The 24,632-nt window shown below is 47.0% G+C and overlaps 1 protein-coding gene across 1 annotated transcript in view; it reads right to left on the bottom strand.

Moving 5' to 3' along the window:
• LOC126252426 (uncharacterized) overlaps positions 1-24,632 on the bottom strand; it is a 90,080-nt gene that overhangs the window by 9,417 nt on the left and 56,031 nt on the right. The window contains exons 4-5 of the mRNA XM_049953317.1: positions 17,693-17,833; positions 13,941-14,170 (exon numbers count right to left, since the gene is read on the bottom strand). Coding sequence (XP_049809274.1) covers positions 13,941-14,170; positions 17,693-17,833 — 371 coding nt within the window. The remainder of the gene's footprint in view (positions 1-13,940; positions 14,171-17,692; positions 17,834-24,632) is intronic.

Consider the following 24,632-nt stretch of genomic DNA (forward strand, 5'->3'; position numbering starts at 1 on the left):
TACCAAATAACCCTGTGACGAAACGCGCCGCTCTTCTTTGGATCTTCTCTATCTCCTCCGTCAACCCGATCTGGTACGGATCCCACACTGTTGAGCAATACTCAAGTATAGGTCGAACGAGTGTTTTGTAAGCCACTTCCTTTGTTGATGGACTACATTTTCTAAGGACTCTCCCAATGAATCGCAACCTGTCACCCGCCTTACCAATAATTAATTTTATGTGATCATTCCACTTCAAATCGTTCCGCACGCATACTCCCAGATATTTTCCAAAAGTAATTGCTACCAGTGTTTGTTCCGCTATCATATAATCGTACAATAAAGGATCCTTCTTTCTATGTATTCGCAATACATTACATTTGTCTATGTTAAGGGACAGTTGCCACTCCCTGCACCAAGTGCCTATCCGCTGCAGATCTTCCTGCATTTCGCTACAATTTTCTAATGCTGCAACTTCTCTGTATACTACAGCATCATCCGCGAAAAGCCGCATGGAACTTCCGACACTATCTACTAGGTCATTTATATATATTGTGAAAAGCAATGGTCCCATAACACTCCCCTGTGGCACGCCAGAGGTTACTTTAGCGTATGTAGACGTCTCTCCATTGATAACAACATGCTGTGTTCTGTTTGCTAAAAACTTTTCAATCCAGCCACACAGCTGGTCTGATATTCCGTAGGCTCTTACTTTGTTTATCAGGCGACAGTGCGGAACTGTATCTAACGCCTTCCGGAAGTCAAGGAAAATAGCATCTACCTGGGAGCCTGTATCTAATATTTTCTGGGTCTCATGAACAAATAAAGCGAGTTGGGTCTCTCACGATCGCTGTTTCCGGAATCCATGTTGATTCCTACAGAGTAGATTCTGGGTTTCCTAAAACGACACGATACTCGAGCAAAAAACATGTTCTAAAATTCTACAACAGATCGACGTCAGAGATATAGGTCTATAGTTTTGCGCATCTGCTCGACGACCCTTCTTGAAGACTGGGACTACCTGTGCCCTTTTCCAATCATTTGGAACCTTCCGTTCCTCTAGAGACTTGCGGTACACGGCTGTCAGAAGGGGGACAAGTTCTTTCGCGTACTCTGTGTAGAAACGAATTGGTATCCTGTCAGGTCCAGTGAACTTTCCTCTGTTGAGTGATACCCGTTGCTTTTCTATTCCTTGGACACTTATTTCGATGTCAGCCATTTTTTAGTTTGTGCGAGGATTTAGAGAAGGAACTGCAGTGCGGTCTTCCTCTGTGAAACAGCTTTGGAAAAAGGTGTTTAGTATTTCAGCTTTACGCATATCCTCTGTTTGGTTCAAATGGCTCTGAGCACTATGGGACTTAACAGCTATGGTCATCAGTCCCCTAGAACTTAGAACTACTTAAACCTAACTAACCTAAGGACATCACACAACACCCAGCCATCACGAGGAAGAGAAAATCCCTGACCCCGCCGGGAATCGAACCCGGGAACCCGGGCGTGGGAAGCGAGAACGCTACCGCACGACCACGAGATGCGGGCTATCCTCTGTTTCAATGCCATCATCATCCTGGAGTGTCTGGATATGCCACTTACTGATTTAACGTAAGACCAGAACTTCCTAGGATTTTCTGTCAAGTCGGTACATAGAATTTTACTTTCGAATTCACTGAACGCTTCACGCATAGCCCTCCTTACGCTAACTTTGACATCGTTTAGGTTCTGTTTGTCTGAGAGGTTTTGGCTGCTTTTAAACTTGGAGTGAAGCTCTCTTGCTTTCGCAGTAGCTTCCTAACTTTGTTGTTGAACCACGGTGGGTTTTTCCCGTCCCTCACAGTTTTACTCGGCACGCACCTGTCTAAAACGCATTTTACAATTGCCTTAAACTTTTTCCATAAACACTCAACATTGTCAGTGTCGGAACAGAAATTTTCGTTTTGATCTGAAATCTGCCTTCTATTACTCTTGCTAAGCAGATAAACCTTCCTCCCTTTTTTTATATTCCTATTAACTGCCATATTCAGGGATGCTTCAACGGCCTTATGATCACTGATTCCCTGTTCCTCACTTACAGAGTCGAAAAGTTTAGGTCTGTTTGTTATCAGTAGGTCCAAGATGTTATCTCCACGAGTCGGTTCTCTGTTTAATTGCTCGAGGTAATTTTCGGACAGTGCACTCAGTACAATGTCACTCGATGCTCTGTCCCTACCACCCGTCCTAAACATCTGAGTGTCCCAGTCTGTATCTGGTAAATTGAAATCTCCACCTAAGACTATAATATGCTGAGAAAATTTATGTGCAATGTATTCCAAATTTTCTCTCAGTTGTTCTGCCACTAACGCTGCTGAGTCGGGAGGTCGGTAAAAGGAGCCAATTATTAACCTAGCTCGGTTGTTGAGTGTAACCTCCACCCATAATATTTCACAGGAACTATCCACTTCTACTACACTACAGGATAAACTACTACTAACAGCGACAAACACGCCACCACCGGTTGCATGCAATCTATCCTTTCTAAACACCGTCTGTGCCTTTGTAATAATTTCGGCTGAATTTATCTCTGCCTTCGGCCAGCTTTCTGTACCTATAACGATTTCAGCTTCGGTGCTTTCTATCAGCGCTTGAAGTTCCGGTACTTTACCAATGCAGCTTCGACAGTTTACAATTACAATACCGACTGCTGCTTGGTCCCCGCATGTCCTGACTTTGCCCCACACCCTTTGAGGCTGTTGCCCTTTCTGTACTTGCCCGAGGCCATCTAACCTAAAAAGCCGCCCAGTCCACGCCACACAACCCCTGCTACCCGTGTAGCCGCTTGCTGCGTGTAGTGGACTCCTGACCTATCCAGTGGAACCCGAAACCCGACCACCCTATGGCGCAAGTCGAGGAATCTGCAGCCCACACGGTCGCAGAACCGTCTCAGCCTCTGATTCAGACCCTCCACTCGGCTCTGTACGAAAGGTCCGCAGTCAGTCCTGTCGACGATGCTTCAGATGGTGAGCTCTGCTTTCATCCCGCTAGCGAGACTGGCAGTCTTCACCAGATCAGATAGCCGCCGGAAACCAGAGAGGATTTCCTCCGATCCATAGCGACACACATCATTGGTGCCGACATGAGCGACCACCTGCAGCTGGGTGCACCCTGTACCCTTCATGGCATCTGGAAGGACCCTTTCCACATCTGGAATGACTCCCACCGGTATGCACACGGAGTGCACATTGGTTTTCTTCCCCTCTCTTGCTGACATATCCCTAAGCGGCCCCATTTCGCGCCTGACGCTGGAGCTCCCAACTGCCAGTAAGCCCACCCTCTGTGACTGCCCGGATCTTGCAGTCTGAGGGGGCAACCTCTGGAACAGGACAAGCAGCATCTCCGGCCGAACATCAGTATCAGCCGGAGACAGAGCCTGAAACCGGTTCGTCAGACAAACTGGAGAGGCCTTCCTTTCAGCCCTCCAGAATGTCTTTCGCCTCTGCCACACCTCGAGATGACCTCCCACTCTACCACAGGTGAGAGATCAGCGTCAATGTGGGCAGTATACCGGGCAGCCAGTCGTAGTCCGATCGGGGGATGCGTGGGACGAGCTGGCCGTCCCCGACAAACCCCCATCCGGACCCCCACAGTGATGCCCATTGGCAACAGCCTCAAGCTGTGTGACCGAAGCCAACACTGCCTGAAGCTGGGAGCGAAGGGATGCCAACTCAGCCTGCATCCATTGTCTACCTGTTCCAAATAAAACAATGCCACAAGGGTGAAAATAAAACAAGTGAGACTGACAACACAAAACGGAGAGAAAGGAAAAACCACAAGAACGACAAAAGGGGTGAAGTAAACCACAGAAACGCAAGAAACAGGTAGAAGAGATTAAAACGACAAAACAGATTACCATGGCTGGCTGACCATGAGAATAAAAAGAAGCCAGCCACTCTGCAAAAAGGACTTGGGTGGAGGGGACAGAGGGACACAGGACATGCGCTATAATTTAGATCAAATGATAAAACCCATCCTCACGAATAAAACGTAAAATTAAATCATCGGATGAGGCGTTTTCAGATAAAATTAACGGCAACGTGTCCGGTAACAGAAGATTTCGTAGCACGGCAGTCGAACTTTGACAGTTCACCATAATATGGGCCACTGTCAACCAGGCGCCGCATTGACACTGAAGCGGGTCTTAACGGCGCAGGACGCAGCCGTGAGTCGCCCAAGGGTGGCCAATGCGGAGCCAGCCGAGAACCACAGAGTCCCTGCGAGAGGCCCGCATGTAAGACTGCCACACATACGTAGTCTCTTTTATGACACGTTTGTTGTGTGCCATTCCGTTTCCCAAAGCCGAAAAACCTTGCGGCGTAAAAACGAACGCAGGTCAGTTATTGGAATGCCGATCTCCATAAGCGGTTTCTGTGTAGCCTGTCAGCAAGTTCGTTGCCTGGGATTTCGACATGTCTTGGGGTCCACACAAACACCACTGAACGACCGGACTGTTCTAGGGCATAGAGGGACTCCTGAATGGGTGCTACCAGAGGATGCCAAGGGTACCTCTGGTCGATAGCTTGTAGTCAGCTCAAGAAGTCAATACACAGAAGAACAGACTCCACAGGGCAATAACGGATGTGCTCAAGAACACGAGATATAGCCATCAGATCTGCAGTGAAGACACTGCAGCCGTCGGTCAAGGAATGCTGTTCAATATGTCCTCCATGGACAAACGCGAAGCCGACATGACCATCAGCCGTCGAGCCGTCGGTGTAAACCACTTCATGGTCTCGGTACATGTCAAGAATCGAGAGGAAGTCACAGTGGAGAGGCGCGGGGTGAATTGAGTCCTCTTGGCCATGTGAAAGGTCCAGGCGAAGCCGCGGCCCAGGTATACACCATGGAGGTGTATGCGAATGAACCTCGTGTATAGGTGGTAAAGGCAAGGACTCCAGTTCAGATAGAAGGGATCGAATGCGAACTTCAATTGTAAAACCTGACCTGGGCCGCAGTTGCGGGAGATGAACCGCCGTGGGTGCGAGAAGGAGACGGTAATTCGGATGTGCAGGAGCACTACGAAAGTGCGCAACGTAACAGGCGAGCTGTTGTGCACGCCTGACCTGCAATGGAGAGACTCCAGCCTCTTCCAGGACGCTGGTCTAACGCCACAGTGGTGCACTGGGCCGAGTAAACGCAACGCTGAAGGCGCCGCCGAACAATAAACCAGACTTCCATAGTAAACTCAGGATCGAAAAAGGCCTCTGTAGAACTGCAGCAGCGTTGAGCGATCTGTATCCCAGTTGATGTTGCTCAGGCAGCGGACGGCATTGAGGTGCTGCCAGCACTTCCGCTTAAGCTGACGAAGGTGAGGGAGCCAAGTTAATCGAGCGTCGAATACGTCCTAAAACTCGATACGTCTCCACTACAGTGACGGGATCGTCAGTAAGGTAAAGTTCTGGTTCCGGATGAACGGTACAACGCCCACAGAAGTGCATAACACACGACTTCGCAGCTGAAAACTGGAAGCCGTGGGCTAGAGCCCATGACTGCGCCTTGTGGATGGCTCCCTGTAGGCGCCGCCCAGCAACACCAGTACTGGTGGAGCAGTACGAAATGCAGAAGTCGTCTGCATACAGAGACAGACGGCCCTACACCTGCTGCTAGACCATTAATGGCCACTAAAAATAGAGATACAATACAGAGCACTCCGGGACCCCATTCTCCTGGATATGGATCGGGGGGGGGGGGGGGGGGGGGGAACTATGGGAGGCACCAACTTGGACATGGAAAGTGTGAACTGACAGGAAATTTTGGATAAAAATCGGGAGCGGACCTCTGAGACTCCACTCGTATAATGTGGCAAGAATATGACGTCGCCAGGTGATGCCATACGCTTTTCGTAAATCAAAAGAGACGGCAACAAGCTGTGGGAAAGGCTGTTCGGATAGCAGACTCGAGGGACATAAGATTATCAGTGGTAGAGCGACCCAGGTGGAAACCGCCCTGGCCTGGGGCCAGTAGGCCACGTATCTCCGGGATCCAACCCAACTGTCGACACACCATACGTTGGTGAGGCCGATAGCTATCCACATCAAGCGGGTTTTTGCCGGGTTTGAAGACTGGTATGATTGTGCTCTCCCGCCAGTACGATGGAAAGACGCCATCACACCAGATCCGGTTGAAGATCACGAGGAGATGTCGCTTGTAATCAGAAGAGAGATGTTTAATCATCTGACTGTGGATCCGATCTGGTCCAGGAGCTGTGTCGAGGCAATGTGCAAGGGCACTGAAGAGCTCCCACACTTATAGGGTTCACTGTGGAGGGTAGTGAACGAGAGGACTTTCCCTTCCATCCGCCATTTGAGAGTGCGAAAGGCCTTTGGGAAGGGGGAGGGGGCGGGGGTAATTCTCCGACGCAGAGGCGCAAGCATAGTGCTCAGCAAAGAGAGCGGTAATCCCGTTTGCGTCGGTAGATAACAGGCTATTTATGTTAACATTGGGAACACCTGTTGGGGTCTGGTACTCAGAAACTCGTTTGATTTTTATCCAGACTTGGGAGATATACGTCTTGACCACTGGGTGATATACGTTAAACACTGTTTCCGTCGTTTGATAAGCTGGTGAACGCGGACACGGAGCCGTTTAAAGGCTGTAAGGTGCTCCAGGGAAGGGTGCCGCTTATGCCGCTGTAGAGCTCGCCGACGTTCCTTAATTGCCTCAGCGACTTCCGGCGACCACCAAGGAACTGTCTTTCGCCGAGAGCACCCTAAATAACGAGGGATCGCTTTTTCCGTCACAGAAATGATCCTTGTAGTTACCTGCTCAACCACCACACCGGTTACCATGTGGGGGAGATTCAACGGTTACAGCAGAAGTGAAGGCTTTCCAGTCTGCCTTGTTTGAAGCCCATCTGGGCTGGCGTCCGTGGGCCTAACGCTGGAGCAGTGACAGGAAGATGCGGAAGTGGTCACTACCACACAGGTCGTCACGTCTCTCCAGTGGACAGATGGGAGAAGGCCAGGACAGCAAACCAAGAGATCAATGGCCGAATATGTGCCTTGTGCCACACCGAAATGTGTGGGTGCACCTGTATTTAAGAGCAGAGGTCGAGTTGTGACAGTAAATTTTCGACATCTCTGCCTCGGCCAGTAAGCACGGAGCTAACCCACAAGGGGTTATGAGTGTTGAAATCTCCGCAAATTAGGAAAAATTTAGGGAGTTGATCAATCAGTGCAGCCAATGTGTTCAGGGCTGCACTATCTGAAGGAAGATAGACATTGCAGACAGTTATTTCCTGCGTTGTCCTTGTCTCTATAGCTTCAAGAGGAGTTTGAAGGGGCACATGTTTACTGCATACTGAGTTCAGGACAGACACAAACTCCACGTGACACTATTATAGTCACTACAGTTCTTGTAATATCCCCTATAGCCATGGAGGCCAGGGGTCCCCATTTCCAGGAAAAATGTTTCCTGAATGGCACTGTAGAAAGCAGGTGTAATGCTTAAGAGTTGCCATATCTCAGCAAGGTGGTGGAAAAAAAAAAAAAAACTGCTTCAAGTCCACTGGAGGATGAAGTTATCTTGAGGCTGGGAAGGCATGAAGCAAGCAAGGAGGCAGGTTATGCCTCAGGGTCACCTGCTGCCTCCTAATAAGTAGTTTTAGCCATTTCTATGGTGGATGAGGCATCAGTGAGATCCACGTCCGCAGGGGACGCTAAGATCTCCACTGCATCCTCAGACGCAGAATTGATAGGGAGTGGTGGTGTTGGGGCCACTAGAGGATCCTGTTTCTTATCGGGCTTGATAGTTTGCTTTCTCTCTCACTTCTCTTCAGGGATTTGCTGGGAAGATTTCTCAGAAGCAGCTTCAGACACAGAGGAAGACTGAGCTCTTCGTCCAGCAGCTTTTGGCTCCTTGAGCCACTGACGAGTGTCCACCGTGGCATTAGTGGAGACCTTGGAAGAGAGAGCCCAAAGGGACCCCTTTCACATGAGAGGAACCGGAGGAGGCTGTTGCTTCTCCAGCAGGGGAGAGGGGACCGATGTCCCCTGCATTTCGGGGGGGGGGGGGGCTGCTCCCGAAGTAGGTGCTTTGGGAGCAATGGAGGAAGATTTGCCTCTTACCACCAAGGAGGCAAATGTATTCTGGTGGCTCGGAGGGCCCATTGTTCGTGGTACAGATTGAGGAACCACTGGCACTTTGACGGCGATGGTGATGTAGGTACAGCATATAGACGTCAACTGAATTGGGCTTAATCTTTCGAATTTACGTTTAGTCTCTCTGTAAGTCGACTGGTCCAGGGTCTTTTACTCCATGATTTTCCGCTCCTTTTGGAGTACTGGGCAGTCTGGCGAGCAGGGGCAATGGTGCTCTCAACAGTTGATGCAAGTGGGAGGTGGTGCATATGGAGTATCTGGTTGCAGTGGACGTCCGCAGTCTCGACATGTGGCGCTGGAAGTGCAGTGGGAAGAGATGTGCCAGAACTTCCAGCACTTAAGGCACCGCATAGGGGGAGGAACGTATGGTTTAACGTCACAGTGGTAAACCATCACCTTGACCTTTTCAGGCAATGAATCACCCACAAGACGAAGACACTGATAGCAATTCAGTTGTCTTTGGGTCCTCTGTAAACGCGCCGGATGAAATGAACACCCCGCCGTTCTAAATTTGTGTGAAGCTTTTAGTCAGACTGCAAGAGGAGATTGCGATGGAAAATGATCCCCTGGACCCTGTTGAGGCTTTCATGGGGAGTGACGCAAACAGAAATATCACCCAGCTTATCACATGCGAGTAATGCTCGGGATTGGGCTGGGGATGCTGTCTGAATTAAGACTGCGCCATTTCGCATCTCGGACAGTGCTGTCTATTCTCCAGTCTTATCCTCAAGGTGTTCAACGAAAAACTGAGGCTTCACAGGTGGAAAGGAGTCATCAGTTCTGCTACCGACTAAAAACCGAGGCGAATATCGCTCTCTCCTTTCTGTAGCCCTACGTTCCTCCCATGATGTAGCGAGGGAGGGGAAACGATTTAGGGTCATACCTTTCGGCATTGTATTCGATCTCGCCCTTCTTAGAGACTGCTGGTGCCGTATGGTCACCAGCAAGAGATGACTTAGTACGCTCCATTGCGGGTCGTCCACCCTGATGCCACCCATCTGATCAGGGGCTCTCCCCACAGGCGTCACTCAGTCACAGCAAAGGCCAACTGTAATAATGGCGGTTGCCGGGAGTCCTGATGCGCCAGGAAGACCGGAATCTACTCCGTGGCGTACGTGCACAGTTTACAGCTCAGGCATCAGCAGTGCGATTCCTGTGTTGACAGGGGGCTACTACCAAATGGTACATGATGGCCCCACCACAACAGACTGGCTGCCTTGATGGATATTGGTCGCAGAGAAATCCAATACTGTCATGCAAAGCCATTACAAGAGATGCAGGAGATCGAATCTAAAGGGCACTATGGATAACTCGTGCATCACGTAAGGCGTCCTTTCCCATATGACCCGCACTTCTTTAGAATTTTAAAAAGTGGCAGGTCAAACCATAGAATGGGACCTGAACTCATAGGGCCAAAAAGTGTGAGACTTCTGACGACTGTCACGAATACCTCTGGCCTATTCTAACCCCCGGACCCGCAGGGGGTGGCCACGAGGGCACTTCCACCCAAGAGTCCAACTAGTTTCAAAAATCAGCCTTTATTTGAAGTTAAAATTTTTGAGAATGTACGTTTGAAGCATGTTATGATAGTTAATCACAGACTATGGGGACAAGAGAAAAGAAGTGGATTTAAGTGTTTGGAATGTGCTATAGAAGGATGTTTAAAATTAGGACTGATAAGGAATTAACAGTTTTTCCACATTATCGGCGAAGAAAACAACGCATGGAAAATACTAAGAGATACGGGACATGATGAAAGGACATGTTAAGACATCAGGTAATAACTTCCATGGTACTAGAGGGAACTGTCGAGAGTGAAACTGCAGCGAAGACAGGTGTTGGAATACTGTGCAGAACAACAAATAACTGAAGATGTTTGGTGCAAGTACGACTCTGAGATGAAGAGGTTGGTACAGGAGACGAATTCACAGCGGACCGCATTAAACCAGTCAGAAGAGTGAAGAACCAAACGAAGTACGTAATGTGGAAGTACATAATATGGATAAACTTTTCAAGAGAATAAGAAAAATGGCTTTATGATTAAATGCCAGACTACAGATCCAAAAGCCTGTCTTTTACGCCGGTGGCCAGTACGAGTACACAAGGTCGCAAGCCGAACTGCTGCGTTGAGCCACGCTGCTCAAACTAGTACCGTTGCAGGAGACTCATTTGGTAATGAATTTACTTCTTGACTGTTGTAGCAGTGCAGTCGGGTTCCTTTTCTTTCTCCATGATAATTCCCTGCCAAAGTGTAAAAAAATGTCGATTATCACTGCCGTGTTTAACAATTTTTTATATGTGTATGTGCGATAGTGGTCTGGTATCGACATTAATTACTACCTGTCCGATGCCTCTTAAAAGTTATTAGTTTGTTTACTTAATTTTATCAGATTATTTATGTCTATTAAGAATTACGAAGTTATTTTTTACATTACCTACGAATAAACTGACGTCGTTTGTTTCCATATTTTTAATGTTCTGTATGTTTTATTTATTTCCATCAAACAATGGAAGGTCCAGGACAGAATATCAACAATTATGAAAAGATGATACATTGAGTTGCAGAAGAAGACTTCAATCACACGAAATCGTACCTCTACGGTTACTCTGGCCAGACTTGCAGTAGTCATGTGGGCGCGAAGAGTGTGTGTGTGTGTGTGTGTGTGTGTGTGTGTGTGTGTGTGTTCCCTTTCTTTTCCGAAGAGGGCTTTGGCCGTAGCTCAGTGTGTAACAGTCTTTCGGTTGTTTATGTCCAACTCGACGTGTCGTCTTTACAGGGAGTAGGAAATATAGATTGCTAATCACTGTAAATACGATACATCGAACAGTAACCTTTCCTTTTCATAAGTGCTATGTATTTTCATGTTTTACGAGAGTCCTTCAAATGTTTTAATCTCCATGTACGCACAGTTTAATCCAAGAGTTATAGCAAGGTTACATGATCTTTCTTGGCTGTGTGCACGTCAAAATCTGGTGGCGAAGGCCAGGCACTTACTGTAAATTGGGAGTATTAAGGTACGTGTTCGTAAATTCTGTAGTGCCACTGGAGCATGTGTGTGTTCCTTTGGTAACTGTATTAAGTGTAACGGCAATAAACGTGTATAGATTTTATTGATCTTGTGCAAGACCGTCTTCAAAATAAATTTTTTCTCTTGTTTTTGCCGGGAAACTTCGACTCCCTGCTCCCTGATTTGTACCTTTTTTTGTCATCAGTCTACTTACTGGTTTGATGCGGCCCGCCACGAACTCCTTTCCTGTGCTAACCTCTTCATCTCAGAGTAGCACTTTTAACCTACGTCCTCAATTATTTGCTTGACGTCTTCCAATCTCTGTCTTCCTCTACAGTTCCTCTACAGATTGAAGAGTAGGGGCGAAAGGCTACAACCTTGTCTTACACCCTTCTTAATACGAGCATTTCGTTCTTGATCGTCCACTCTTATTATTCCCTCTTGTTTGTTGTACATATTGTATATGACCCGTCTCTCCCCATAGCTTACCCCTACTTTTTTCAGAATCTCGAACAGCTTGCACCATTTTATATTGTCGAACGCTTTTTCCAGGTCGACAAATCCTATGAAAGTGTCTTGATTTTTCTTTAGCCCTGCTTCCATTATTAGCCGTAACGTCAGAATTGCCTCTAGTCCCTTTACTTTTCCTAAAGCCAAACTGATCGTCACCTAGCGCATTCTCAATTTTCTTTTCCATTCTTCTGTATATTATTTTTGTAAGCAGCTTCGATGCATGAGCTGTTAAGCTGATTGTGCGATAATTCTCGCACTTGTCAGCTCTTACCGTCTTCGGAATTGTGTGGATGATGCTTTTCCGAAAGTCAGATGGTATGTCGCCAGACTCATATATTCTACACACCAACGTGAATAGTCGTTTTGTTGCCACTTCCCCCAATGATTTTAGAAATTCTGATGGAATGTTATCTATCCCTTCTGCCTTATTTGACCGTAAGTCCTCCAAAGCTCTTTTAAATTCCGATTCTAATACTGGATCCCCTATCTCTTCTAAATCGACTCCAGTTTCTTCTTCTACCACATCAGACAAATCTTCACCCTCATAGAGGATTCCAATGTATTCTTTCCACCTATCTGCTCTCTCCTCTGCATTTAACGGTGGAATTCCCGTTGCACTCCTAATGTTACCACCGTTGCTTTTAATGTCACCAAAGGTTGTTTTGACTTTCCTGTATGCTGAGTCTGTCCTTCCGACAATCATATCTTTTTCGATGTCTTCACATTTTTCCTGCAGCCATTTCGTCTTAGCTTCCCTGCACTTCCGATTTATTTCATTCCTCAGCGACTTGTATTTCTGTATTCCTGATTTTCCCGGAACATGTTTGCACTTCCTCCTTTCATCAATCAACTGAAGTATTTCTTCTGTTACCCATGGTTTCTTCGCAGCTACCTTCTTTGTACCTACGTTTTCCTTCCCAACTTCTGTGATGGCCCTATTTAGAGATTTCCATTCCTCTTCAACTGTACTGCCTACTGTGCTATTCCTTATTGCTGTATCTATAGCGTTAGAGAACTTCAAACGTATCTCGTCATTCCTTAGTACTTCCGTATCGCACTTCTTTGCGTATTGATTCTTCTTGACTAATGTCTTGAACTTCAACCTACTCTTCATCACTACTATATTGTGATCTGAGTCTATATCTGCTCCTGAGTACGCCTTACAATCCAGTATCTGATTTCGGAATCTCTGTCTGACCATGATGTAATCTAATTGAAATCTTCCCGTATCTCCCGGCCTTTTCCAAGTATACCTCCTCCTCTTGTGATTCTTGAACAGGGTATTCGCTATTACTAGCTGAAACTTGTTACAGAACCCAATTAGTCTTTCTCCTCTTTCATTCCTTGTCCCAAGCCCATATTCTCCTGTAACCTTTTCTTCTACTCCTTCCCCTACAACTGCAATCCAGTCGCCCATGACTATTAGATTTTCGTCCCCCTTTACATACTGCATTACCCTTTCAATATCCTCATACACTTTCTCTATCTGTTCATCTTCAGCTTGCGACGTCGGCATGTATACCTGAACTATCGTTGTCGGTGTTGGTCTGCTGTCGATTCTGATTAGGACAACCCGGTCACTGAACTGTTCACAGTAACACACCCTCTGCCCTACCTTCCTACTCATAACGAATCCTACACCTGTTATACCATTTTCTGCTGCTGTTGATATTACCCGGTACTCATCTGACCAGAAATCCTTGTCTTGCTTCCACTTCACTTCACTGACCCCTACTATATCTAGATTGAGCCTTTGCATTTCCTTTTTCAGATTTTCTAGTTTCCCTGCCACGTTCAAGCTTCTGACATTCCACGCCCCGACTCCTTATTCAATCTTTTTCTCATGGTAACCTCCCCCTTGGCAGTCCCCTCCCGGAGATCCGAATGGGGGACTATTCCGGAATCTTTTGCCAATGGACAGATCATCATGACACTTCTTCAATTACAGGCCACATGTCCTGTGGATACACGTTACGTGTCTTTAATGCAGTGGTTTCCATTGCCTTCTGCATCCTCATGTCGTTGATCATTGCTGATTCTTCCGCCTTTAGGGGCAATTTCCCACCCCTAGGACAAGAGAGTGCCCTGAACCTCTATCCGCTCCTCCGCCCTCTTTGACAAGGCCGTTGGCAGAATGAGGCTGACTTCTTATGCCGGAAGTCTTCGGCCGCCAATGCTGATTATTTATCAAAATTTAGGCAGTGGCGGGGATCGAACCCGGGACCGAAGACGTTTTTGATTATGAATCAAAGACGCTACCCCTAGACCACGGGTACATGTACGTCATTAAGTACTATATGTAATGACTCACCTGCACGTCTGGTAGTCAACGATGCAGACTTCTTCCGGCACCTGCACTCCGTTGCTACTGCACGAATATCGGAACAGCAGGTTGCTCGCCCAAATGTCTCCATGGGTGAGCACCACGAAGTCGCCGGTGCTTTGAGTGATAAAAGATTTCATGCGTTCCACCACTGACGGCGCGAATTCTAACAGTTTCTGGAGGTATACGCCGTTGTTCTGATATGCTTTTCTCACCATCTGAAAGAAAACAGTGTACGAAATTTTCGTAAGAAGAACATCAGCTCGCTTATGATAAAATTAAAAAGGTAACCTTCTACATAAGCATAAAAGAATAAACTTCTTGCCTAGTTACATAACGAAATGGTTTAATTTTTCATTCCCCATTCTTAAAGTATTTAATTCCTTCATTTTATTAGTGGAATTTACTGAGTGTGTCTGAATAATAAACGCCAAAGAGTTGCACACAAATATGTCGCCGGGTCCGGGTTGAATCCCAATTTCGTTTTACAGAAAGTATTCTACGGTGTTGGTGTCTTACTTAGCTTGCATTTATCGCTAAGACTCGAGCGGCTGGAAAATATCGCAGGTGACTCCATTATATAACATGGATGAAAGAGCGAACTCCCAAAATTACAGACCAGTATCCGTAACATCGGTTTGCTGCAGAATTCTAGAACATTTTCTGAGGTAGAATATAATAAATTTCCTGAAGACCAAAAAGCTAATGTCCACGAATCAGAACTGTTTTAGAAAGCACCGCTCGTGCGAAACTCAATTTGCCCTTTCTCACATGACATTCTGCGAGATATGGATGAAGAGCAGACAGACAGATTCCATGTTTCTATATTTCCAAAAAGCATTCGACACAGTGTCCCACTGTTAACAAAGGTACAAACATACGGAATAAGGTCTCAGATATGTGAGAGGCTGTAAGACTTCTTAAGTAATAGAACCCAGTATTATATCCTGGACTGCGAGTGTTCAGAGAGAACAGACAAGGAGGGGTAGAGTGCTCGGAAACTGGAACAGGACTGCTAGACCGCTGTTCTCTCTCTCTCTCTCTCTCTCCCCCCCCCTCTCTCTCCCTCCCTGTAATATATATATATATGATGTTGCTGTGATGGACGGTAAGCTGTCGGCCTTGAGTGACTGTAGGAGGACACAAGATGACTTATACAAAATACGTTGTGTCATGAATGGCAGCTAGCTCTAAAGGTAGATAAATGTAAGTTAGTGCGGATGAGTTAGGAAAATCAAATTCTTAGCACAGCGTTAGGAGTGTCCTGCTTGACAGTCACGTCCTTTAACTATCTGAACTGGAACGAGCATGTCAGGATTGTGGCAGGGCAGGCAGATGGTTCACTTCGGTTAACTGGGAGAATTGTTTGGAAAGTGTGCTTCGTCTATAAAGGAGACGGCATGTAGGGCAACCTACTTTTGAGCACTGCTCGAGTGTTTGATATCCGTACCAGTCGGATTACAAGAAGACATCGAAGCAGTACAGAGGCGATCTGCTTGATCTATTACCACTAGGTTCGAACAATACGCAAATGTTACAGAAATGCTTCGGGAACTTAATGGAAATCTCTGGAGCGAAGGCGATGTGTTTTTCGAGCAACACTATTGACAAAATTTAACAGAATCGGGATTTGAAGCTGACTGACGCCAACATACATTTCACGTAATGTTCACGAAGATAACATACGTGAAATTGGGTCTCCTGAGGGACATATAGGTAGTCGTTTTTTCCTCGCTCTACATGTGAGTGGGACAGGGAAGAAAATAGCTAGTAGTGTACAGGGTACCCTCTGCCATGCTCGTATGGTGGCTTACGGATTATTTATGCGTATGTATACGAGACAAGGCATCTCCTTAACTAATCAGTACATCATCGGTAGGGTGAGCTGGAAAACAACAAACAATGTGGGTTCTATTGAGACAATCAATGAAGATGAATTTACCTTTAAACCTTTACTTCGCAAATCCCCAGTGTATGACGGAGGATAAATGTTGTAATAATGTAACTGCTACCTTGCCAATTGCTTACTGTAGAAGACTATCGATACCTCTGTTTTCGCCCGAATCTCTCTAGTTTTAGCTTGGCGATTACAAAAGAGAAAAAAAGGTGTTTCTTGACTCTTTTTGATACTTCGGTCTCGGAATTTTCTCCGGAAGTTTCTTTGTGACGCATGACACTTCCATCATAGAATCTCCTTCAATAGTTTGTTGAACATTGCTTTGTTACTCTCACGCTGACCAGACGAAACCGTGACGAAATGTTCAATTCTTCTACCATTTTGCTTTCAACTAACCAATACTAGTAAGGATCATAATCGAACAAAATTTAAGAAATGGTCGAATGACGGTTTTATGAGCATCTCTCGTGCTTGAATTACGCTTCCTTAGCTGTATTCCACTAAGCCCCAGTCCAGTAACTTCCATCAACGCAACTACATTTGTGTGGTCATTCCACATTTTGTCACTTTGGATAGCTACTTCGCGACTGTGTTGGTCTCCAGTCACCAGCGACTGATGGCCGATTGCGTAGTGAAAGATTATGAAAATGACATTTGAATCTACTGACGATTATGCATAACATTAGTTTACACACGACCGGTTGCCAATTTTTGAACCATGTGGTATTTATATAGAAATGCTTTCGTAAAGATTTCCAAATACTCTCACCTCCAGCCACAGCCTAAGGGGAAGTTTCCGGAAACATTTTTCCCTCTGCAGGGGAGTATGCGCTGACTGCAAATTTCCTGGCAGATTAAAATAGTGCCGGATCGGGACCTGAACCTGGAATTTTCTCTTTCGCTTGAAAATATTCCACCGACTTTGCTATCCAGGCTCGGCTCACCGGCCACCCTCACAACTTTAGGGCGAGTCATTAGGAGTATCTGGATAGCTCAGTGCTTCGGCACACTGTTTTAATCTGCGAGCCAGTTTCAAATCAGCGCACATTACACTGCAGAACCACTGGAATGGACAGAAGATTGTGGAGTATAGAGTGTACAGGTGGATGTTGACGTAGACAAAGAGATCCGAAGCAGTGGTGAGACGCTGTATTCCAATTCGGGAGGAGTTTTAGTCCCCGCGGTATATTCCGAAGTTTGGTTTCCTGTATACCATCAGAGACATGTGGAGACGCTTTCTCTGAAAAGAACTCTGCAGATTTTCTTCTCTATTTTGTCCCATTCCAGTTTGCGCGCATCTGTTTCCCGCTCTTTTACACAGCTGTAATTATATCCAACTATCGCAGTTGCCACCGAGTGAGATGGTGCAGTGGTTAGCACACTATACTCGCATTCGTAAAGACGACGGTTCAAACTAGCGTCCGGTCATCCTGACTGAGGTTTTCCGTGATTTCCCTAAACCGCTTCATGCAAATGGCGGAGTGGTTCCTTTGAAAGGGGACAGCCGATTTCCTTCCTAATCCTAGCTTGCGCTGCGTCTCTAACGACATCGTTGTTGACGGGGCGTTGAACACTGATCTCCGCCTCCAGCTGTCCTTTATGTGTAACTGATGAATGTGTTTTCAGATTCTATTTATTTGTCTTTCGTGTAACTGTGTGGTGGATATATATATATATATATATATATGTATATATATATATATATATATATATATATGCGGGGATAATATTAAAACTCCTAACGGTCGGCTTTAGCTATAGGGGAACCACATCTTTGAGGATTACAGCACTGGACAGCAGAAATAGAATACAACTTAAATTACTGCAGGATTAACACACTCACCTGCACAGCGTCTCTAGCAGCAAATTCTAACACAGGAGCATACAGCTGAAGAAATTTGTCAGTGTAAATCACTTCCCGTATATTCTGCTGCATAAGAGAATATGTTGCTGGATCCAGGGTGCGAACAGCGAGTGAAGCTGCCTGTAGAAATACAAATCCATAAATAATAACTTTCTCTATTGTGCATTCATATGAGCAACAATATTAAATCTATTGAAAGACGATAGTAGTTAACATTTTGTAGCCTAATTAAAATTACTCTTCCTGATTTCCCTGTATCAGGTGCCAATCATCGCCATTGTTGTCATAGTGTCTCCAGTGTTCAGTATTGACACGTATAATACCCGAATGTATTGTATGTTAGAAATATTTAGTTTATTTCTATTGTTTCTTTTTATTGCTATCATATCACTTGAACGAAATACAAGGGGCAAATCCAGGATTCGGAGTTCAAACAACTGAAATGACAAAGGAAACTGGACTATGTCGATTAGTGTGCAATATGTGCGAATACTTTGAGAGAGGAGTGGAAACTATGGGCATCTTTCTTACCCGTTTACAATGGAGTGACGCCAACAACAATTTTAATTGCTTTAAGTGGAATGATAGTGTGTTGTATCAGGGAGAAAAAAATATGAGAAGGAAGACAGTGAAGCAGAACCTTTGTCTCTGTACACAAGATAAAGAGCACGTTACACTTGCGAATCATTTCGCTCGAGACACTATTCTAAGTCCACTATATTGACAGTTAGGTAACTGTCCACAACGGGTAATCATATGCACTAAATGTGGTGTCACCGCTAGACACCACACTTGCTAGGTGGTAACTTAAATCGGCCGCGGTCCTGTAGTACATGTCGGACCCGCGTGTCGCCACTGTGTATTCGCAAACGTAGCGCCACCACAGGGCAGGTCACAAGACACGGACTTGACCTCGCCCCAGTTGTACGGACGACATAGCTTGCGACAAGACGTATCACGTCTTCCTCTCATTTGCCGAGAGACAGATTAAATAGCCTTCAGCTAGTCCATCGCTACTACCTAGCAAGGCGCCATGTGTATCATTGCTAATTGCTTACTACTATGCAAGAGATGTATTTCAACAAGAAGAACATCATTAAAAGTTAAGTAGATGACAATCTCTCTTCTTTTCTTTATAGTTTTTCATCCAGTCTCCTGTTTCAGAATTTACGCCCGTCTGCGTTAGTTTCGCGTGCTTCTAGCAACTCATTGTGTCGAGACTTTAGGGAAGCGACACAACAAATATTTTGGCGCCGAGGAGTGGTGCCGCGCCCACGTTGCAGTCTTTGTGTTATACTTTCTCTAATTTGCTTGTGTCATGGCTTCGCCGCATTCTCCAGATGTCCTGTCCGAATTTTTTCGCTTGCAGAATCAGCAGACGCAGGCGTTATTGGAAGCCCTTGGACAGCTCGTCCAGGGTCAACGTGCGCTGCAAACCGATGCGGCGGCAGCCGTTTCATCGCTACCGCAGCCACACACCGCTGTCGCACCGCCATTTAGGCCCTTTGAGGCCCATAACGAGAGCTGGACTGAGTGGGCCGATCAGTTCAACTTCCACCTCACTGCTTATGGAATTCAAGGTAAAGAGCGGCAGCCGTTTTTGCTTTCTTGTGTCGGTGTGTCTACCTACCGGGTGATAGTGAAATTGTTTCCCCGACGCGACGTAGCAACTCTGACCTACGAGGAAATTTTGTCGGCTTTAGATGCCTATTTCAAAGAAACAGTAAATGTAGTTGCCAAACGGTATACGTTTTTTCGTACAAAACGTACGGCCGGTCAGACTAACAGGGAGTGGGTAGCAACTTTGCAAGGACTTACTAGAGACTGCGCGTTTGCCTGTGAATGTGGCCTCCCATATTCAGATACTATGGTGCGTGATGCAATTGCACAGAACGTTTCTGATGTTCGCATAAGGGAACAGATTTTGAAGCTAGTTAATCCCTCCCTGCAACAAGTGATAGACATATTGGACAGGCAAGACACACTTGACTTTGCTCAGGCATCATTTGAAACTTCGCCAGCAGTGTGTCACATTAATCGGCCCGCCGGGCCCGCTGCACGGGACGCTAAGCGGCCCTCGCGCCCGACTTCGCTGCGGCCGCCTAGCTTGCAACCACGTGCGCCGCGTAAGCACGCAAATGCAGTGAAATCTTGCCCGCGGTGTGCAACTAGACATTCGCGTGAAAATTGCCCGTCACGCCAAGCTATTTGCTTTTACTGTCAAAAGAAAGGACATGTACAAAGTGTTTGCCAGAAAAAGTTAAGATCAGACAATCACACACATTCCAGGCCCTTTGCTTCGCGCCGGAATCGAACCCAGGACAATCAGGCTCGTGGACCTTCGCCCATGGACATTCATGTGGTTCATTCCCACCCGTCCTGTGACACTTTAGCTAACAGTGACTGTGTTCGTCCCACCCAAAGTGTGCGTCGACGTCGCCGGAAATCCCGTAATGTTGCAAGTGCTTCTGGACCTGTGTCAGTTCAAATTGCACGAGACAGTCGCTCTTGTCGTCGACAAGACAATAAACTTTTTGTGGACTTAGACTTTGAAGGCAAAGTGATCCCATTCCAGCTCGATACCGGAGCTGCAGTTTCATTGCTCAATCACGACACGTACAAACAACTGGGCGCCCCGCCATTGCGTGCCGCAAATGTTAAGTTAACTAGTTACTCAGGACAGCATATACCTGTGTTAGGACAGTGCAGCCTTCTTGCCACATACAAGGGACAGACAAAACTTGTGTCATTTTATGTTCTTCGTTCCTCTAGTGCAGTGAACTTGTTTGGTTTAGATTTGTTTCAATTGTTTAATTTGTCTATAGTGAATCAGGTCCTATCAGTGAATCAGACTGTGCCTTCCGCCAGTGTTTCTAGTCTTTGTGAAGAATTTGCAGACATTTTTGCACCGGGCCTTGGTTGCGCTAAGAACTATGAAGCGCATTTGGAACTGAAAGACAACGCGCAACCGAAATTTTTCAGAGCGCGCAATGTTCCCCACGCATTGCGTGATGAGGTCGCACGAACATTAGCCGAATTAGAATCTCAAGGTGTCATTGAACGTGTGCAGGCTTCTCTCTGGGCCTCACCCTTAGTCATTTTGCCAAAACCTTCCGGAAAACTGAGACTTTGCGTGGACTTCAAGGCAACTGTGAATCCGCAACTTGTGACTGCTACTTTTCCTTTGCCCCGCCCGGAAGATCTTTTTGACAAACTGTGCCCGGGAAAATATTTTTCAAAATTGGACCTAGCAGATGCGTACTTGCAGATACCTGTGGACGAAGAATCCCAGCGCGTCTTAGTGGTAAACACGCATCTTGGCTTGTATCGCTTCAAAAGACTGCCATTCGGGTGTGCATCCGCCCCTGCTTTATTTCAGCAATATTTACAAACTATTTGTGCGTCGGTCCCTACAGCTGCGAACTATCTGGACGATATTGTAATCTCAGGAAAGACAGAAGCAGAACATTTGCAAAATCTCCGAACATTATTTCAGGTATTGCGACAAAATGGTCTTCGCTTGAGGAAGGACAAATGTGTGTTCTTTGCTCGGGACTTACCGTACCTGGGCCATGTCCTTAACGCCCAAGGTATACATCCGAGTCCAGAGCACCTTCGTGCCATTCAGGACTTGCCGTCACCGCAGAACTTAAAACAGCTACAGAGTGTGCAGGGTAAGGTAAATTATTATTCAAAGTTTGTGCGCAATGCTTCTTCCATTTCAGCTCCGCTTCATCGCTTACGCCGTAAAGGTGTTCCGTTCGTCTGGACGACGGACTGCGAACGCGCCTTTCGCCAGTTGAAATCGGCGTTACTTTCCAATACTTGCCTTACGCCATTCGATCCCCGAAAGCCCCTTTTGTTGATGGTAGATGCATCGGATTTCGGGATCGGTGCTGTGCTTGCGCACAAGGATGGCTCGCATGATCGCCCTATTGCCTTTGCGTCCAAATTGCTCTCATCTGCGCAAAGAAATTATTCACAAATAGAGAAAGAAGCTTTAGCTCTCGTGTTTGGTGTTACCAAGTTCCATGACTTCTTGTATGGTCGTCACTTTACAATCATCACGGACCACAAGCCTTTGACATCGCTTTTTCATCCGAACAAGCCTGTACCTCCACGTACAGCGCAGAAATTCATTCGCTGGTCACTTTTTCTCTCGCAGTACCGCTACGATATTTTGTATCGGTCCACTGCTAAGCACGGAAACGCTGATGCGTTGTCCCGTTTGCCTGTTGCTGAGGATAAAGCATTCGATTCTTCCGAACTTGCTTGCATGTTCATTGATTCGGAAGCCGATGACGTGGTCGCATCGTTTCCGATTGATTTTCGTCGTGTAGCTACAGCCACAGCTGCTGACCCTGTCCTTGCTCCCGTTTTGCGTTTTGTTGCTACGCAATGGCCCTTGTCAAAGTCACGGATCGAGGATCCTTTGGTTCGCCGAATTTTTGCTCACAAGGAGAGACTTTTTGTACGACGTGGTGTTTTGTTGTTGCGTTCCGATAATGATCAGTCCCGAGTCGTGGTCCCACGTTCGTTACAGTCCTCTGTCTTAAAGCTTCTTCACCAAGGACATTGGGGTATAGTGCGAACGAAACAGCTTGCTCGTCAGCACTGTACTTGGTTCGGAATCGATGCTGCGATTACGAATATGTGCTCCTCTTGCGTGGCGTGTGCCGAACAACAATCCGCACCGCCGCGGAAATTCTTTGCATGGCCGAAAGCCACTTCCCCTTGGCAACGCTTGCACATCGATTTTGCTGGTCCATTCTGGAATGCTCGATGGTTGGTTGTGGTCGATGCTTTCAGTAATTTTCCTTTTGTTGTCCGGATGTCTTCCACGACGTCTTCTGCCACAATCCAAGCCTTGTCTGCCATCTTTTGCATTGACGGTCTTCCGCAGACTATTGTTTCCGACAATGGCCCACAATTCATGTCCGCAGAATTTCAGTCATTCTGCAAGGCCAATGGTATTCAACATCTGACATCCGCGCCGTTTTCGCCTCAGTCAAACGGTGCCGCTGAACGATTGGTCCGGACTTTCAAGTCGCAGATGTTGAAGTTGAAAGAGTCGCATTCTCGGGAGGACGCTTTGTTGCTCTTTTTGTCTTCATATCGCTCTCAGCCCCGCGATGGTCGCTCGCCGGCTGAGTTGCTCCATGGTCGTCCTCATCGAACTCTGATGTCTTTGCTGCATCCGCCACATCAGGTTCCTGTGCAGCGGCAGACTCCTGCTTTTGCTCCTGGCGACGTTGTCTATTATCGCAACTATCGCGGTTCACGGCGTTGGCTCGCAGGGCGCATTCTTCGCTGCCTCGGCCGCGCGGTGTATTTGGTTTTGGGGGCCTCTGGTGAGGTGCGTCGGCATCTCAATCAGCTGCGCCTCTGTCGTCGCCTGGGTTCTGCCGCTCCCCGTCTGCTTTCAGCGACGGAGCCGTCAGGTCAGCGCCCTGGGGACCCATCTACTGGCTCGCCTCATCCCCAGGTGTTACCGACGATGCCTTCCATTTTGCCTCATGGCGTCGCGCCGCCGCAGCCGCCGCCGGCGCCGCCAGCAGCGGACGCTTCGCTGCAGCCGCCTCGCGCCTCCCTGGGTCACGCGCCGCCGCTTGCTTCCCGTGCCCAGCCGTCCTCCGCCATGGACCTCTTGCCCGCTCCGGACCAGATGTCGTCTTCGCCCGTCGGGTGCTCCGACCACATGGAGGTCGACCCTTCTGTCTCATTACGTGCGCATACACCTCATGTTGACGTGCACCCTGGACTAGGTTTGCAGGCGTTTCCTAGCTCCCCTCGGACCGAATGGCCGGGTGCGGGTGGCACAGCCTCGCCTGTTGTTAGGCTCCCCACCTCATCGCATACGTCAACATGGGGTCCTCCCCACGGCGGGCGGAAGCCTTATCTCACGACCGTTCGCCGATTTGCGGGGGAGGAATGTGGTGTCACCGCTAGACACCACACTTGCTAGGTGGTAACTTAAATCGGCCGCGGTCCTGTAGTACATGTCGGACCCGCGTGTCGCCACTGTGTATTCGCAAACGTAGCGCCACCACAGGGCAGGTCACAAGACACGGACTTGACCTCGCCCCAGTTGTACGGACGACATAGCTTGCGACAAGACGTATCACGTCTTCCTCTCATTTGCCGAGAGACAGATTAAATAGCCTTCAGCTAGTCCATCGCTACTACCTAGCAAGGCGCCATGTGTATCATTGCTAATTGCTTACTACTATGCAAGAGATGTATTTCAACAAGAAGAACATCATTAAAAGTTAAGTAGATGACAATCTCTCTTCTTTTCTTTATAGTTTTTCATCCAGTCTCCTGTTTCAGAATTTACGCCCGTCTGCGTTAGTTTCGCGTGCTTCTAGCAACTCATTGTGTCGAGACTTTAGGGAAGCGACACAACACTAAATATATGAAGAGAGTGATATACGTGACGACTTCGAACTACTACTGCCATCTTCTGATAAATGTAACAAACAGGACCAAGAGGACAGGCGCCATTTGAGCTAAGGAATTCTTGAGTGACAAGCTAATATAACTGGCCGCTTTGTTGTTATTTTCAGTAGACAGAAAACAAAAAGATAAGCTCACAGTGGTTTCTTAAGCTCGTGTGGTTATAATGAAATTGACGGTGTTCCGTGTGTAGCAATGATGGCTGTATACATAGCTGAACGCTCGCGGAGTACGCTAAAAAAATTCGATTTCTGCCACCAGGTGAAATTTTGGTGCTCTAAGCAGACAGAATGTGGTGTAGGTACAGGAAAAGAGGAGGAACGATCGCCGCGAGGGATTAGCCGAGCGGATAGCCGGGCACGGTAGCTCAGCGTGTTCGGTCAGAGAGCTGGTTGGCCTCTGTAATAAAAAAACAGAGTGGAAGGATCAACAAAACGAACTTTAACTGATGTCATGTGACGTC

Source organism: Schistocerca nitens, chromosome 4 (assembly GCF_023898315.1).
Source record: "Schistocerca nitens isolate TAMUIC-IGC-003100 chromosome 4, iqSchNite1.1, whole genome shotgun sequence".
Lineage (NCBI taxonomy): Eukaryota > Metazoa > Arthropoda > Insecta > Orthoptera > Acrididae > Schistocerca > Schistocerca nitens.